At 39.9% G+C, this 14,730-nt stretch overlaps 1 protein-coding gene across 2 annotated transcripts in view; it reads left to right on the forward strand.

The window, feature by feature from the left end:
- Nucleotides 1-14,730, forward strand: part of ADAMTS2 (ADAM metallopeptidase with thrombospondin type 1 motif 2) — a 448,064-nt gene that overhangs the window by 396,782 nt on the left and 36,552 nt on the right. For both annotated transcript variants that reach the window (XM_072630735.1, XM_072630736.1), the window contains 2 exons: nt 4,364-4,497; nt 12,063-12,186. In XM_072630735.1, the coding sequence (XP_072486836.1) occupies nt 4,364-4,497; nt 12,063-12,186 (258 nt within the window). The remainder of the gene's footprint in view (nt 1-4,363; nt 4,498-12,062; nt 12,187-14,730) is intronic.

Here is a 14,730-nt window from a genome sequence, read left to right on the forward strand (position 1 = left end):
CTACAGTGGCAGCTCATTTCAACATTGACCAGTTCGGAGCATTAGGAAGTTCTGTCCTTACAGTGAGCCTCAGTTTGCTTCTCTGCAGCTTCTAGGTCTTCCATCTGGGACTAAGGAGAACAAGTCTCCATGAAAGGCCTTTTGAAAGCCCTTTAGCTATTGTGCTCTTAATTCTTCTCTTATCCCCTTCCAACCCACAAACGCATAGAATTCCTTCTATCAGTCCTCCTGTATCATTTATTTCCCAAGTGATCACCTATTGATCTACTTTAGTTTATTCTTGTCTCCTTTGTAATGTGGTGCCCAGAAGTAGAGGCCATGCTGTAAATGTGTCCCGACCAAGACAGAGCAGAAGACCTATAACCTCCCACATTCTGGATACTATGCTTATTCAGTGAAGCCAGCTCTGGACCCAGTAGGCTTCTCAGCTCTGTCGGTGATTTGGAATTGGTTTTATGGATGGATGTGGCAGCTGCTGTGATCTAAGGTATCCTGAAAAGCCTCTAAACCAGCTGCAGACAGACTGCAAAAGGGGCTGACATGATACCTCCTTTTTCAGATACTTTTTCCCTGGGTGTAAGGAAGAGAAATTGAGTTAATATGGTTGCCAAATTAGAGTTCTTTCTACTTCACTGGGCCTCTTGTAGGGGAGATGCTATTAGCCATATTTTGTCTGGACAGTGTGGCATTCAGTGGTCATGTTTACAAATACCAGTTATAACTGTTGCTGCTTCAGTGAGCACCTGAGTACTGGGAACATTCCAACTAATAACCAAGGATATAATAACCCATTACTTAAAGTCTACATCAGCTCTGCTTTCTGTCTTTAATGAATCATAGCCAGAAAAGGCTTCATTCCCTTCAGCAGCCATGGCTACTTCTAATGAAATATGGGGAATAAATATAATAATAAGGAGTCCCATGCTTCACAGGTGTTTCCTCATTAGAGGGAAAAGAAAGGGAATAGGCATTTATATAATGCCTACTATGTGCCAGACAATCACCAGAGTGCTTTTTGCAAATATTATTTCATTTAATCTTCACAGCAACCCTGAGAGATAGATGCTATTATTATCCCCATGTTACAATAAAGTTTGAAATTGAGGCAAAACAGTTAGTTAAGTGACTCATCCAGGGTCACACAAATAATCAGCTGGATTTAATTCAGGTTTTTCTGACTCCAGGGTCAATATTCTATTTACAGTGCCACAAGCTGCAGCAACAACCACTAATATTTATGAAGCTCCCACTTAATGGGGACTGCTCAACCTGGAGATGAGGGAGATATAAAAGTTTAAATAAGATATAGTCCTTGCCTTTGTGAGACTTACATTCTAAGTAGGGAGATAAGAAACACACAATAATATATAATGTTATATGATAAGTATACCAGAAAGGTACAAAACAAAGTGCTCTGTGAGACCTTAGGAAAAAGATCATTTACTAAGAAGATCATGGGAGAGGATGAAAACTGACTTTCTTTTTGCTAGGTGAACCCAAATTGGCAAATTTGATACTGCCTCTTGTTTAACATCCAGCCTAACCCAGGCAAGAATTGCAGTTCACCAGGATTGGTGACAAAGGACCTCAACACTTTTCTATTCAAAATTGAATAAGATAGTCCACGTATTAAACAGAGTGGAGATGACTTGTGCCAATCATTAAACTGCCTGTTTTGCTTTACTTTTGATGAAAAACATCTTTAGTTTATTGAAATGTGATAGAAAACGAGAAATACATAGAAACCCTCATTCTGAACAATCTACATTTTGAGGGTCATCCATCCTTCTTCCCTTTCTTTCCATTAGTAGTTAATACACTAATCACTTAGGGTTAGGCCTGCCCAAAGCCCTGGCTAAGGGGAAAAAAAAACCTTCCAAATTTATTCTTTCTGGAGCTCTGATACCACACCCCTATATTGATGCACTTAGAGTGCCCTCTTCTGTCTCTCTGCTGTAATGTCATTAGATGTCTTTTGAGGAACTTATCCATGTGGATTTCAAAAGACCCCAATTCTCAACACCAAAGCAGACAATCTTTACAAGTTACAGAATCTGACAAAACTGAAAAAACAAAATCACCTCCTGCATTCTGGTCAACATCCAGGTCAGTACCCTGGTCAGCACCCTGGTCAGCACCCTGGTGGACAGCCAGCAGCTTAAAGCTGATCCTCAGAAGACAAGCATTGCCTGGCCCATGGTCAAATTCTAGCTTAGTGGTGAACTTTGTGAGAACTGTAAGAACCCAGGATCATGCACGCACGCACGCACACACACATACACACACACACACACACACACACACACACACACACACACACACCCAAGAGAAAGTACTTAATATAGTATTCGGAAACAAGTATAGAAAGAAAATGTTTAATTCAGAGTCTCGGACAGTGAGACTTGGACTGCTACGGAAACTTATATGACCATAAAATTGTTGTTGATCCCACAGATAAGCCAAATGAGCAAGAATCATGCCTGAGGGGAGGGAGGGTAGTTGGTGGGACTTCTGCTTGCTTTGAACCTATCTTAGATCCAAATCATGGAAGAAAGTTGTTCCTGGCTTTGGAAGAGTCAGCAGGATGCCTTATATGGGTCATTTACCTTTTGGAGAACTAAGAAAGGTTTTCTGGAAATTGGGTGATGGTAAGAAATCAGTTCAGTCAGAGCTGTCCGTGTCTTTTGACTCTGTTCCTGCACTGGTATAGTTTGAAATCCTCAGGGAGGGCCAATGACACTACTCCACTTAGGGCCACGGTGTGCTCAATAGGGGTGCTTTTAAATGGGTCACCCCCTGTCTGTATTTCCTATCCCATAGCTCAGGACTAGCCAGGCTTCTATAAATAAATAGACATTAACAGCAGGATATTAACTGTGTACAGCTTGTTATAATTATTTTTTCCATCCTCAAAATTAATCTTTCTCTGTGGGTGAAAATTTGGGCCTAAGGTGGTATTGGCAACCGATTATTAATTCTCCATGACGTGTTTTAGGATAAGATTCTATGCCCTGAAAAGAAAAGGACATCATCTGAACACAAGAGCTCAGGCATACTAATTAAAATCATTCATTCACCTAATGAGGTACTGTGGAAAGATCACTGATTTGAAATTAGAAGACCTGGATTCTAATCTTAGCTTTGCTTCTTACTGTATTACCTTATACATGTCAAAACACCCCCTCCTATGAAAGCCTTAGGTTTCTCTTCTATACAGTTAAAGAGTTGGGTTGTTCCCTAAATCTATGATTCTATAATCCCCAAACCTTTCTTGAGCTTCTGTTATGTCCAGAACCCTGTTCAATGGGCCATGGAGAGACAGAGATGAAGAAGTTCAGTCCAATAAACATTAAGGGCTTGTTATGTTCAGAGCATTCTGTTAAGCACTGGAGATAAAATGGCAAGACTGAAGCAATCTTTGTCCTCAGGCAGCTTCCAAACTGTGTGAATTCAGAGGGTTCATCCTTCAGGTTTGCTGCAAAGCAGAGTGCTTAAAGAAGAGTAATTTAAAATAAAGCTACAAAGGAATGTTGGACCTTGATTGTAGAAGGCCTTCAAGACCCGAGCTAAAGAGTAGGTAATTTTTCATGCTGGCAGTAGGGAGCCACTGAAGTGATTTTAGGGAAGGGGAGTGTATGGTCATTCCTGTGCATTAAGGTTATTTGGGCAGCTGTGTGAAGGATGGATTGGAGAGAGGAGATTGGATGCAGGCTATTAAAAATGTCTAGGTTAGAGATGGTGAGGGCCTAGGCCAGGAGTTTTAGCATTATGAGCTGGATTTGAGATATTGTAGAGGTTGGGTCAACAAAGCTCAGTAACTGATTGAGTGTGATGAGTTAGGAAGAGAAAGGAATGAAAGATATCCCAGAGATTTTAAGCCCAGGTGATTCTCAGATAATAAAGTTGGGGAAAGGTACCCTCACCAAGCTCCTTGCCTAGCATGAATAAGACATTGGCTCAGATATACACAATACAAGGCAAGATACCAGTGTCATAAAAAGTTCATAGGAAAGAGGAGCCAGGAATGTTTTAGGAAGGAGGTAGCCCCTGAGCTGACCATTGAAGTATTGGTGGAGTTTAAATTGGCAACTCCTAAATCTCATAGTCAATTTCAAATTCAGTCACAAGTATAGTCCCCCTTCCAATATCTCCGCCTCCCTTCCCTCTCCATCCCTCATGCTTCACTTCCTGTTTCCCTACCCTGGCTAATTCCCATAGATTCAATGAAATGAAATCACTGGTATACATGTCAGTAGTCCCATGTGATTAGCCATGTCACATGTTAAGCCCAAAAGGGGATATGTGTAAACCCTATCAGTAAAGAGATTGTAAAGCAAATGAAATCTGCCATTTTATCCTCCAGCCAAAGAAAGATGCCATCTCTACTGCCAGTCAAAAGAAACTGGAGAAGTGGTATCCATGAAGCGAATGGTACATGATGGGACCCATTGCTCCTACAAGGATCCTTACAGCCTTTGTGTACGTGGAGACTGTTTGGTAAGTGTTGGGGGAAGATGGCATTTGGATTCTTAAAAACAAAGCAAAAGTGAGTATTTGAAAGCCAATGTGGTTCAGTGGAAGGAGCCCTGTACCATGACTTTGGAGCCCTGAGTTCCAGCTCTGACTATTATTTATAAATCATACAACCTTGGAAAAGTCTCCTTACTTCTCTGGGCCTCTTCTTGCTTATCTATAAAGTTAGAGTAATAATCCCTGTCCTGAAAACCTTATAGCATTGTTGTGAGATCCAAATGAGTTAGTATACACTAGTGATTGAAAGATAGTTTGTATTATTCCCCCCAAAATATCTGACTTGACAGAGTGCATAAGGCATTTCACTTGGACTCAAGAAGACCTGAGTTCAAACCTCACCAAAAAAGTGCTGACCCTGGGGAAATCACTAAAACTCTCTAAGCCTCAGTTTCCTCATCTGTAAAACAAGGAGGTTTGACTCAATGGTTTTTGAGGTCCCTTCCAGATTTATATCTATGATCCTAAAATTATACACTTAGTCATGAAAGATAATGAAGATTACACATTGAGGAAAGGTCAGAAAGAAGAAAATGTGATGAAAACAAAGTGATAAAGATAAAAAGACGAGTGATTTGTTATTTAGCAGTTTAGTCATGTCCAACCCTTCAGGATCCCCATAGACCATAACCATCCATGGGGTTTTCTTGACAAGATTACAGGAGTGGTTTGCCATTTCCTTCTCCAGTGGATTCAGTGGAATCTTTTGTCAGGAAAACAGAGGAGAAGTGACTTACCCAGCTAAAAGTGTCTGAGGCTGGGTAAAAACCCAGGTCTTCCTGACATCAGGCTCAGCTACCTCAGAGAAATACTTTAGACATCTTTAATTCAGTAGAAATATGAAAGAAAAACTTACAAGAAAGATCTATGTTGACGCAATGATTTCAGAGCAATTTTTAAATTTTATTTTTCCATCAATAAGCATTTATTTTTCTCTCTCACCCCCACCTTGGGGAAAAGAAAAAACAAACCAAAACAAAACTCATAACAAATATGTATAGTTAAGCAAAACAAATTCGCATTTTACCCATGTCCAAAAATCTGTGTCTCGTTATGCATGTATTCATATGTATGCATGTATACATAAATCTATATATTATTCTCTTGAGTCTATCACCTCTCTTTCAGGAAAAGGGTAGCATAGCTCATCATCAGTCTTTTGAAATCTTTGTTGGTCACTGCTTTGATCAAAGTTTACAATGTTGTTGTTTTGGAAATGGTTCTCCAGATTCTGCTCAGTTCTCTTTTCATCAGTGTATATAAGTCTTCCCAGGTTTTTCTGAATGCATTCTTTTTATCATGTCTCATAGCACAATAATATTTCATTATATTTATATACCCTAATTTGTTCAACCATTCCCCCAATTGATAAGTATTCACTTGGTATCCAGTTCTTTGTCACTATAAAGAGATGCTATAAATATTTTTGTACATATGGAACCTTTCCTTCTTTCTTTGATATATTTGGGAGATAGACCTAGTAAAGATGCCACTGCATGAAATGGTACCTGGGATTTAGTGACCTTTTGAGCATAATTTCAAATTACTCTCCAGATTGACTGTGTTGTTGTTCAGTCATTCAGGAACGTTCAACTCTTCTTGACCCCATAGACCATAACCAGCCAGGTCCTTCTATCCTCTACTACCTTCCAAGATCTGTCCAGGCTCATGTTAATTGTTTTTATGACATTATCTATCCATCATCTTCTGCCATTCCGTCTTTATCTTCAGTCTTTCCCAACATCAAGGTCTTTTTCAATGAGTTGTCTTCTCATTATGTGACCAAAGTATTTAAGCTTCAGCTTCAGTAGTTGACCTTTCAATGAATAGTCTGAATTAATTTATTTCAGTTTTGACTGATTTGATTTCCTTGCTATTCAAGTGACTCTCAAAAGTCTTCTCTAGCACCACAGCTTGAAAGTGTTGATTGTGTAGAACTCAGCTTTCCTTACAATCCAACTCTCACAACCATACATAGCTACTGGAAACAACCATGGTTTTGATGATGCACATCTTTGTTGGCAAGGTTATATCTCTGCTTTTTAGTAAGCTGCTTAGCTTTCCTTGTAAAGAGCAAGTGTTTTTGTTGATTTTTTAAAAATTTCTTAGCTGCAGTCATTGTCTGCAGTGATTTTTGTGCCCAAAAATATAAAATCTGACACTGCCTCCATTTCTTCTTCCTTCCATTTGCTAGGAAGTGATGGGATCAGTTGCCACGATCTTAGGGTTTTTTGTGTTAAGCTTCAAGCCAGCTTCTACACTCTCCTCTTTCACCCTCATGAAAAAGCTTCTTAATTCTTCTTCACTTTCTTCAAAGTGCTATCATCTGCATATATGAAATTGTTGATATTTCTCAGCAACTTTAATTCCAGCTTTTGATTTATCTAGCCTGGCATTTGGCATGATGTACTCTACATACAAGTTAAAATAAATGAAATTACAATATGCAGCCCTATTGTACTTTTTTTCCATTCTTAAACCAATAAGTTTTCCATATTCAGTTCTCACTGCTGCTTCTTGGCCCTCATACAGGTTCCTCAGGAGTCAAGTAAGATGATCTGGTACTCCCAGCTCTGTAAGGATTTACCATAATTTTAAATTTTTTTAACTTAAATACACAATAAGAAAAGAAAAAAGTCATTGCCATGTGCACAGCAGAACATAGGAGAGGATTCAAAATGTACAGCAATAAATTTTCATTTCAAGAAAGCCCATATAATAAATGCTATGCATTATACTCAGAGCTGTCTTTTCTTTACTTCCATCTAAGTTTTCTTTTGTTCTCTCTGTATACTTTTTATTTTGCTCTTTCCCCCCCTTCCTCCTTCCTCCCCTCCCCCAAGAAGGTACAATTAAGCACTGATGTATTTGTGTGTATGTATTATATGTACATATATACACATACACATATACACATATATACATATAAACATACCTATATACACACATACAAAGATATATACATGCATGAACAGTTACTTGTGTACACTTCCCTACATATACATATACTTATATATCTATAATCATACTCATATATTATAGACATATACGTTCATATGCATCTATGTAAGACTGTACTACAGTTATTTGTTTTGTTTCTTTGAGGATGGATAACCTCTTCTTTCATAAGTCCAAGTCTTTTCATATTTTTCTAAGTCCACCAACTTGTCATTTCCCATACCACAGCAATATTCCAACCTTATGCTGTCTAGTTATTTTAAAAAGTCTAAAACAATATTGATTAATATGGCTGACATAGAGTGTCATTTCCCTATTTTTCTCTGATGACTAAATCTGATGATTAAACTTTATCTGAGATCGTGATTACTACCCCTGACTGTTTTCCCTAATAAATTCTACTCCTGATCTTTATTTTATGTTTGTGTTTATCTCTTACTTCCTGTCCTTCCTGACTCTTCTACTTTGCCGTTTCTACCTTGCCCTCCATTATTTAACCTGCCCTGCCTCCTTGTCTTCCCATTCCCATTAATCTAAACACCTTTCTATTACCCTCTTTATCCTGTTCCCTCACCTCCCCCCCCCCGTAGAAATCTCTTCCTTATGCTCTCTCCCCTCCATATCCCCTTAGCCTTTTATTTCTTTCTGAATTTAGAAGACTTTTTTATACCCTTCTATGTATTGTTCCTCTTAAACCCATTCCCGATGAAAGTAGAGTTCCAAAACTACCAGCCCTCCTCCCTCACCTAATTCCTCTGTGTCAGTTCTTCCTCTCACATTTCCTTTGAATTTTTTTACCTTTTCCTAAATGCTTTTCCTTTTGAAAATCATATCATACTTATGTCTACCCCAGTCTTTCTTACAAACTACCCAATTACTGATAACGAACTTAGACATATCTTATATTTCCTCATATAAAAGGTAAACAATCTGTCCTTATTGAGTCCCTTATAATTAGTCTTTGATATGGATCTTATATTTCTCTTGGATCTTATATGTCAAATCTTCTATTAAGTTCAGGTTGTTGTTGGGTTTTTTTTTTTTAAACAAAATCCTGAAAGTCTGACAATTCATTAAATGTCCTTTTTTTTTTTCAGGATAATGCACTCTTGTTTATTTTTACCATCCTGTGTTCACCCTGAGGCACTATTTTATCTTATTTGTGGGGAAAATCTGGAGAGTTTGGAATTTTCTGACCCACTTTGCCATCTTCCCAGAATTCTCTCCCCAACTTGCCGCATTTTGTTGTGATCCAGACAGCCAAAGGCTTTAGTGTAGTCACTTAAACAGATCTTTTTCTGGAATCCCTTTGCTTTCTCCATAATCCAGTGAATGTTGGCAATTTAGTCTCTAGTTCTCTGTCTCTATAGCAATTCACAATTCCACCAACAGTGCATTGATGTACCTGTTTTCTTACAATCCCTCTGGCATTTGTTATTTTCTTTTTTTGTCACTTTGCTAGTCTGATGGCATCTCAGTGTTGCTTTAATTTGCATTTCTCCAATTGTTTGTGATTTAGAGCATATTTTCATTTGCCTATTGATAGCCTGAATATGTTTCTTTTAGAACTGCCTATTTATATCCCTTTATTTACCATTTGTGGAATGGTTCTTATTCTTACACATTTGAATCAGTTCCTTTTATTGGAAATTAAACTTCCACTTAAAAAACTTTCTGTAAAGACTTTTTTCCCAGTTAACTGTTTCACTTCTAACAATAGTTGCATTGGTTTTGTTTGTGGGAGAAAAAAAAACTTTTCAATTTTATATAATTAAAATTGTTTAGTTTATCTTCTGTGGTCTTCTTTATCCCTTGTTTCATCATGAACTCTTCCCAATTCAAATCTCTGAAAGGAAAGTTCTTCCTTATGCAATGATACAGTGATTCTGTATCCTTATTTCCCCAAGAGATGATATAGTATAGTACATAGCCAGCCTCAAATCCAAGAAGAAGTGAGTTGAACTCTTGCCTTTGATGTCCTTGACTTTCTCTATACTGTCTCATTGACTCTGAGGAATTCACAACCTCTCAGTGTTCTAGACAATTCTCTAAGGATCTCAGTTGTAAAGAATGTTCCAACCTGTACATGTAGAGGGAGTTTCCTTTCATAGGTCTAGCCCCCAGCCCTATTTTCCTGTGTATTTGTTTACTTGTTAAAAAATCTCATCTTGTAGAATTGACCGCTGTCATAGAGGTGGCCCAACTTCAAACTAAAAACATATATGAAAATGATTTGTAAACTACAACATCCTATCCAAATGTGTGTTAATTATTACTGTTGCTGGAACAAGACATAATAGGGTTTGGAGTCAAGAAGACTGGGGCCAAATCCTGCCTCTGACAGCTTACAAGGTGACTCTAAGTAAGTATCTTAATTTCTCTGTCTCAGAAAATTCCCTGGTTCACATCTACTGTTTTGGAGCAAGGTGAACTTCTACCCTGGTGGAAGAAATTTCCACTCTAAAGGATTCTTCACACCAATAAAATCACAGATCAGTCAAACAACAAGCATGTATTAAGTCTCTACTGTTTGCTAGGCACTTTGCTAGGCCCTGGGGATACAAAGATGAACATAAATTAGTTCCTACCCTACAGAAGCATATAATAATAATATAACTCCTTGAATATTTGACCTTCAGCTATACATGAATAAGCCAAACTGGGAAAGATCTTGTAAGCCAGGACCACCTGACCATATTCTCCAGATCCAGAGAGGATCCTCGTTAAAGGTCAAATCCAGGAGCAGTGTGGAAGCTACTGGTCTCTTCTCAGTCTGGATTGGGGAGCAGGGAGTATGAACAGTGGAAGAGAGTAAAGTAAATAGATAACATTTTGGCAGTCAGGGAATTTGAATGCTCAACTTGTGTGTGCCTCAGTTTCCTTATCAATGAAATGGAGTCACACTCAATGACTTCTAAGGTCCCTTCCAACTCTAAATCTGTGATCCTCTGATCCTTTGAGTCCATCTGTATACTCTTGTTCAAAGATAAGACTTAAAATATCTTTCAGAATCAAATATAAATGATTTAGAGGGAGGGGTGGATAAGGATGAGAATTAATCTCTAATTTGAGATATCCATGACTGCTCCTGCTTCATTAGTGTTAATAATCCCGTTGACTGGATTATTGAATGTCTAATAACAGTGACTGTAATATTAATAGTAATATTGATAGTAATAATAAGAAGAATGATAATTATAGTTGCAGTAAAAGTCATAATAACAGTAGTCAGTCATAATAATGATCACGGTAATTGGAGAAGGAAGAAGTCACCTCCTTCTAGGCTATTAGGTTGTCCCCATAGTCTAGAGGATCTTCTAAAGTTTCCTTTTTCAGATCTCAGATATATGACTGAATGCATTTTTACTTTCACTTAATTATGCCTTCTATTGTTGTTCTCATTCAGTCATGTTCAACTCTGGACCATAGCATGCCGGACCCTTCCATCCTCTTCTCTCTCCCGACATCTTTCTTAACTCATATTTGTTGTTTCCATGACTCTATCAATCCATCTCATCCTCTGCCATCCCTTTTTTCTTTTGCCTTCAGTCTTTCCCAACATTAGGGTCTTTCCCAGTGAATCCTGTCTTCTCATTACATGGCCGAAGTATTCAGCTTCAGCTTTGTTATTTGACCTTCCAGTGAATAGCTTGAAATTAATTCCTTTAAGGATTGACTGATTTGATCTCCTAGCTTTCACTAGGTAGGATGGAATCTCAATTCTCACTTTCAGAAAGCAGTTACCCTAGGGCCAGATCTGGCATAGAGTTTGTTTATGGGTAGAATCACAGATTTAAAACTGTGTGAGACTTTAAAAGTGATTGAGTCTAATCCTCATGTTATAGATGAAGGAACTGAGGCCCAAAAGATTAAGTGACTTGCCCAGGGTCACAGAACTAGTAAGTGTCTAAAGTGGGATTTAGAGCCAATTCTTTCTGCTTCCAAGTTCATTGATCTAACTACTATCCCATCCCATGAGGAACTTTGTTTTAATCCCAACATATCTTTTATAGAAATGATTTTCCCTTCTGATTTTTTTTTAATGGCAAAGAAGTGATTGAGTGAGAAGTCACTGAGGAAAAAGTTGTGCTTTCAGCAGAACAGGGAATTATGTTGATACTCTAAGAACCACATCTCCAGCCTAGCAGTTCGGGCCTAGGGCAGCCCAAATCTGAATTCCTTGTAACGTTACAACTTTTTATAGATGAGGGCAAATGTTACAATTGCAGCTCTGTATACAGACAATGTTTTTGTCAACAGAGGTGGCCCTGCTAGATTTTTCACTTTGCAAAAGGATTCACTTCAGTGCCTTCTGAAACAGAAAGTTCCCCAAGGTAACTGAAAGTATGATTTGATTTACGGACCTTTGATTTTTCCTGGAGTGTTTCAAGAACTTCTCATTTTGGTTAAGTTGGAAGCCTCTGAGGATTCCCACTCTATCCCAGAGGCCTCTGAAACCTTTTCTAAATGCCTGCCGGCATCGTGGGGCCCTGGCAGCTTTGGCAACATTGATAAGGCATCCTGATGCTGTTGGTGAGGTCGTTCTTAACGTGGGTATTCTTTTTTCCCCACAGAAAGTTGGCTGTGACCGGGTGATTGGCTCCACCAAACAAGAAGACAAATGCGGTGTGTGTGGAGGAGACAACTCACACTGCAAAGTAATCAAAGGGACATTCACAAGGTTACCTAAGAAACAAGGTCAGTTATATGGCTTCTGCCTGACTCTTCTCGCTTTAATTACTACCTGGTGGTTTCACATGCCCATGTCTCTGTGTGTGTGGCTATCATCTTAAAATTCTTCCTTTCCCTTAACCCCAACATCCAATCACTAGGTTCATTCTTTCTCTGTAATGTCTTTCTTTTCTGTTCCTACAGCTAGACCCTATCACAAATAGTATCCCAGCCCTTCTCCTCCTCTGCAGTCTCTCCCCATCTCTAGTACATCCTGTACATGTTGCCACATGAATGCTCCTAATGAATAGGTATGACCATATATCTCTCCTGCTCAGAAGTCTTTGATGATTCCCTGTTAACCATGGGATAGTCAGGGATAAAGAACAGCAGTTCTCGAAGTGTGGTCTTGAAGACCCCTGAGTGTCCCTGCCTTTCAAGGCATTTGTGAAATAAAAACTCTTTGTATAATACAGGATGTTATTTGTCTGTTAAAATACTCCTCCCTTTTCCCACTACACACCATACATAACATGGTCATAATTCAACCAAAACAATATATTGCAACAGATTGAATACAGAAGCAGCTATGAGAATCCAGTTGTCTTCAGACATGATCCCCATGTCTCCAGACGTTAAAGATATTTTCAAAAATATATAAAATAATCCCACCCTTCTGAGCAAATTATTTTTATTTGGGAAAATGTAGGGTTTTTTATTAAAAGTATATTATTTGTGTTAACATTTAGTGGGTTTGTTTTAAAAACAAATTAATAAATAATTTTTGAATGATCAGTTTTAATTTATTAACATAGTAAATATTGATAGAAATATAAATAATATAAACATATAAATAAATAAAGGCTCTTTGGGTCTTCAATAATTTTTTAAGAGCACAAAGAGACCCTCAATAATTTTTAAGTGTCAGAGTACTAAGACAAAAAGGCGTGCCTGTCCAAAGCATTGGGAGGAGGTGGTCATTCAGGTTCACCTGCCTGGGCCACGCCTACCCCAGATTACTAAATGGCACTAAAGACACAGAGCAGCATTCTATTGTCAGATAGGAAGGGGGGAAAGGGGAGGGGGAGGGAGGGAGAGAGAGAGAGAGAGAGTGTGTGTGTGTGTGTGTGTGTGTGTGTGTGTGTGTGTGTGTGTGTGTGTGTGTGTGTGGAAGGAGAGGGAGAGGGAAAGGGAGAGAAGAGGAAAGAAGAGAGAGGAGAGAGGGAGGGAGGGGGGAAGGGTGGGAGGGGGAGAGGGAGGAAGGGACGGAGGGAGGGAGGGAGGGAGAGTGTGTGTGTGTGTGTGTGTGAGGGAAGGAGAGGGAGAGGGAAAGGGAGAGAAGAGGGAAGAAGAGAGAGGAGAGAGGGAGGGAGGGGGGAAGGGTGGAAGGGAGGGAGGGAGGGAGGGAGGGAGAGTGTGTGTGTGTGTGTGTGTGTGTGTGTGTGTGTGTGTGTGTGTGTGTGTGGGAAGGAGAGGGAGAGGGAAAGGGAGAGAAGAGGGAAGAAGAGAGAGGAGAGAGGGAGGGAGGGGGAAGGGTGGAAGGGAGGGAGGGAGGGAGGGAGGGAGAGTGTGTGTGTGTGTGTGTGTGTGTGTGTGTGTGTGAGGGAAGGAGAGGAAGAGGGAAAGGGAGAGAAGAGGGAAGAAGAGAGAGGAGAGAGGGAGGGAGGGGGGAAGGGTGGGAGGGGGAGAGGGAGGAAGGGACGCAGGAAGATTCTGCTCTGCATTAGGAGAGGTTGTTTTCTCATGGGATAACCCCTGCACTGATGAAATCAGAGGTCTGGTACTAAAGTACAACACAACCAAGTACATCTCCACTAAGATCAAGGATTCTCAATCAGTCTGATGATGTCTCAATGACCACCATTGCTTCCAGCCTCCTAACTCATGCCCTTTTCTTAGGTGCTTGTTTCTGGCCAGTGTCACAGTACCCCCAGGATGTCAACCTCAACCCCTTAGACTCCCTCTCTCCTCTTAGCCTTTCTTGTTCTGAGACTCTCCTCCTCAGACTTCATAAACTGTACCCCTCAGACCCATCCCTCAGGCCTGCTGAGACTCTGACCTATATTGGTTTGTTCATTCCCAGGGAGCTAATTAGACACAAGGACATGACTGTCAGACTTCCTCTCAGTCACTTGTCCTTTGGTGCTCTCCTATCCCTGAAGTTATCTATTTCAGCCAACTCCGCTTGGTATGAGAAGGTGCCACTTCATGCCATCATCCCTCTTGGTCACTACCTCCTACCTTCAGGGAGGCCTGATGTCAGGTAGAGAGTCTCACAACCATAAACCAACTCCTCAGCCAAGCATCCAAGGCCCTCTTGAATCTGGCCCTTGCCTACATTTCCAGCTTCATTTGCCCCCAAACAAATATTGTAGTTCTTCCCAAACTTGAGGGCTGGCAGGCCCACTCCAGTCTCTGCATCTCTGCTCCAACATCCCCCTGCCTGGAGTGCTTTAACCCATCCTTGGCCTTGTTCTTAAATCCTACCCCTCCCTCAGGGCACTGAAAGAAAAAGCTACTGCTGAAGAGTGCCTGATATACCCAGTAACTAGCACAGTGCTGGGCTCCGGG

This window comes from Notamacropus eugenii, chromosome 1 (assembly GCF_028372415.1).
Source record: "Notamacropus eugenii isolate mMacEug1 chromosome 1, mMacEug1.pri_v2, whole genome shotgun sequence".
Taxonomy (NCBI): domain Eukaryota; kingdom Metazoa; phylum Chordata; class Mammalia; order Diprotodontia; family Macropodidae; genus Notamacropus; species Notamacropus eugenii.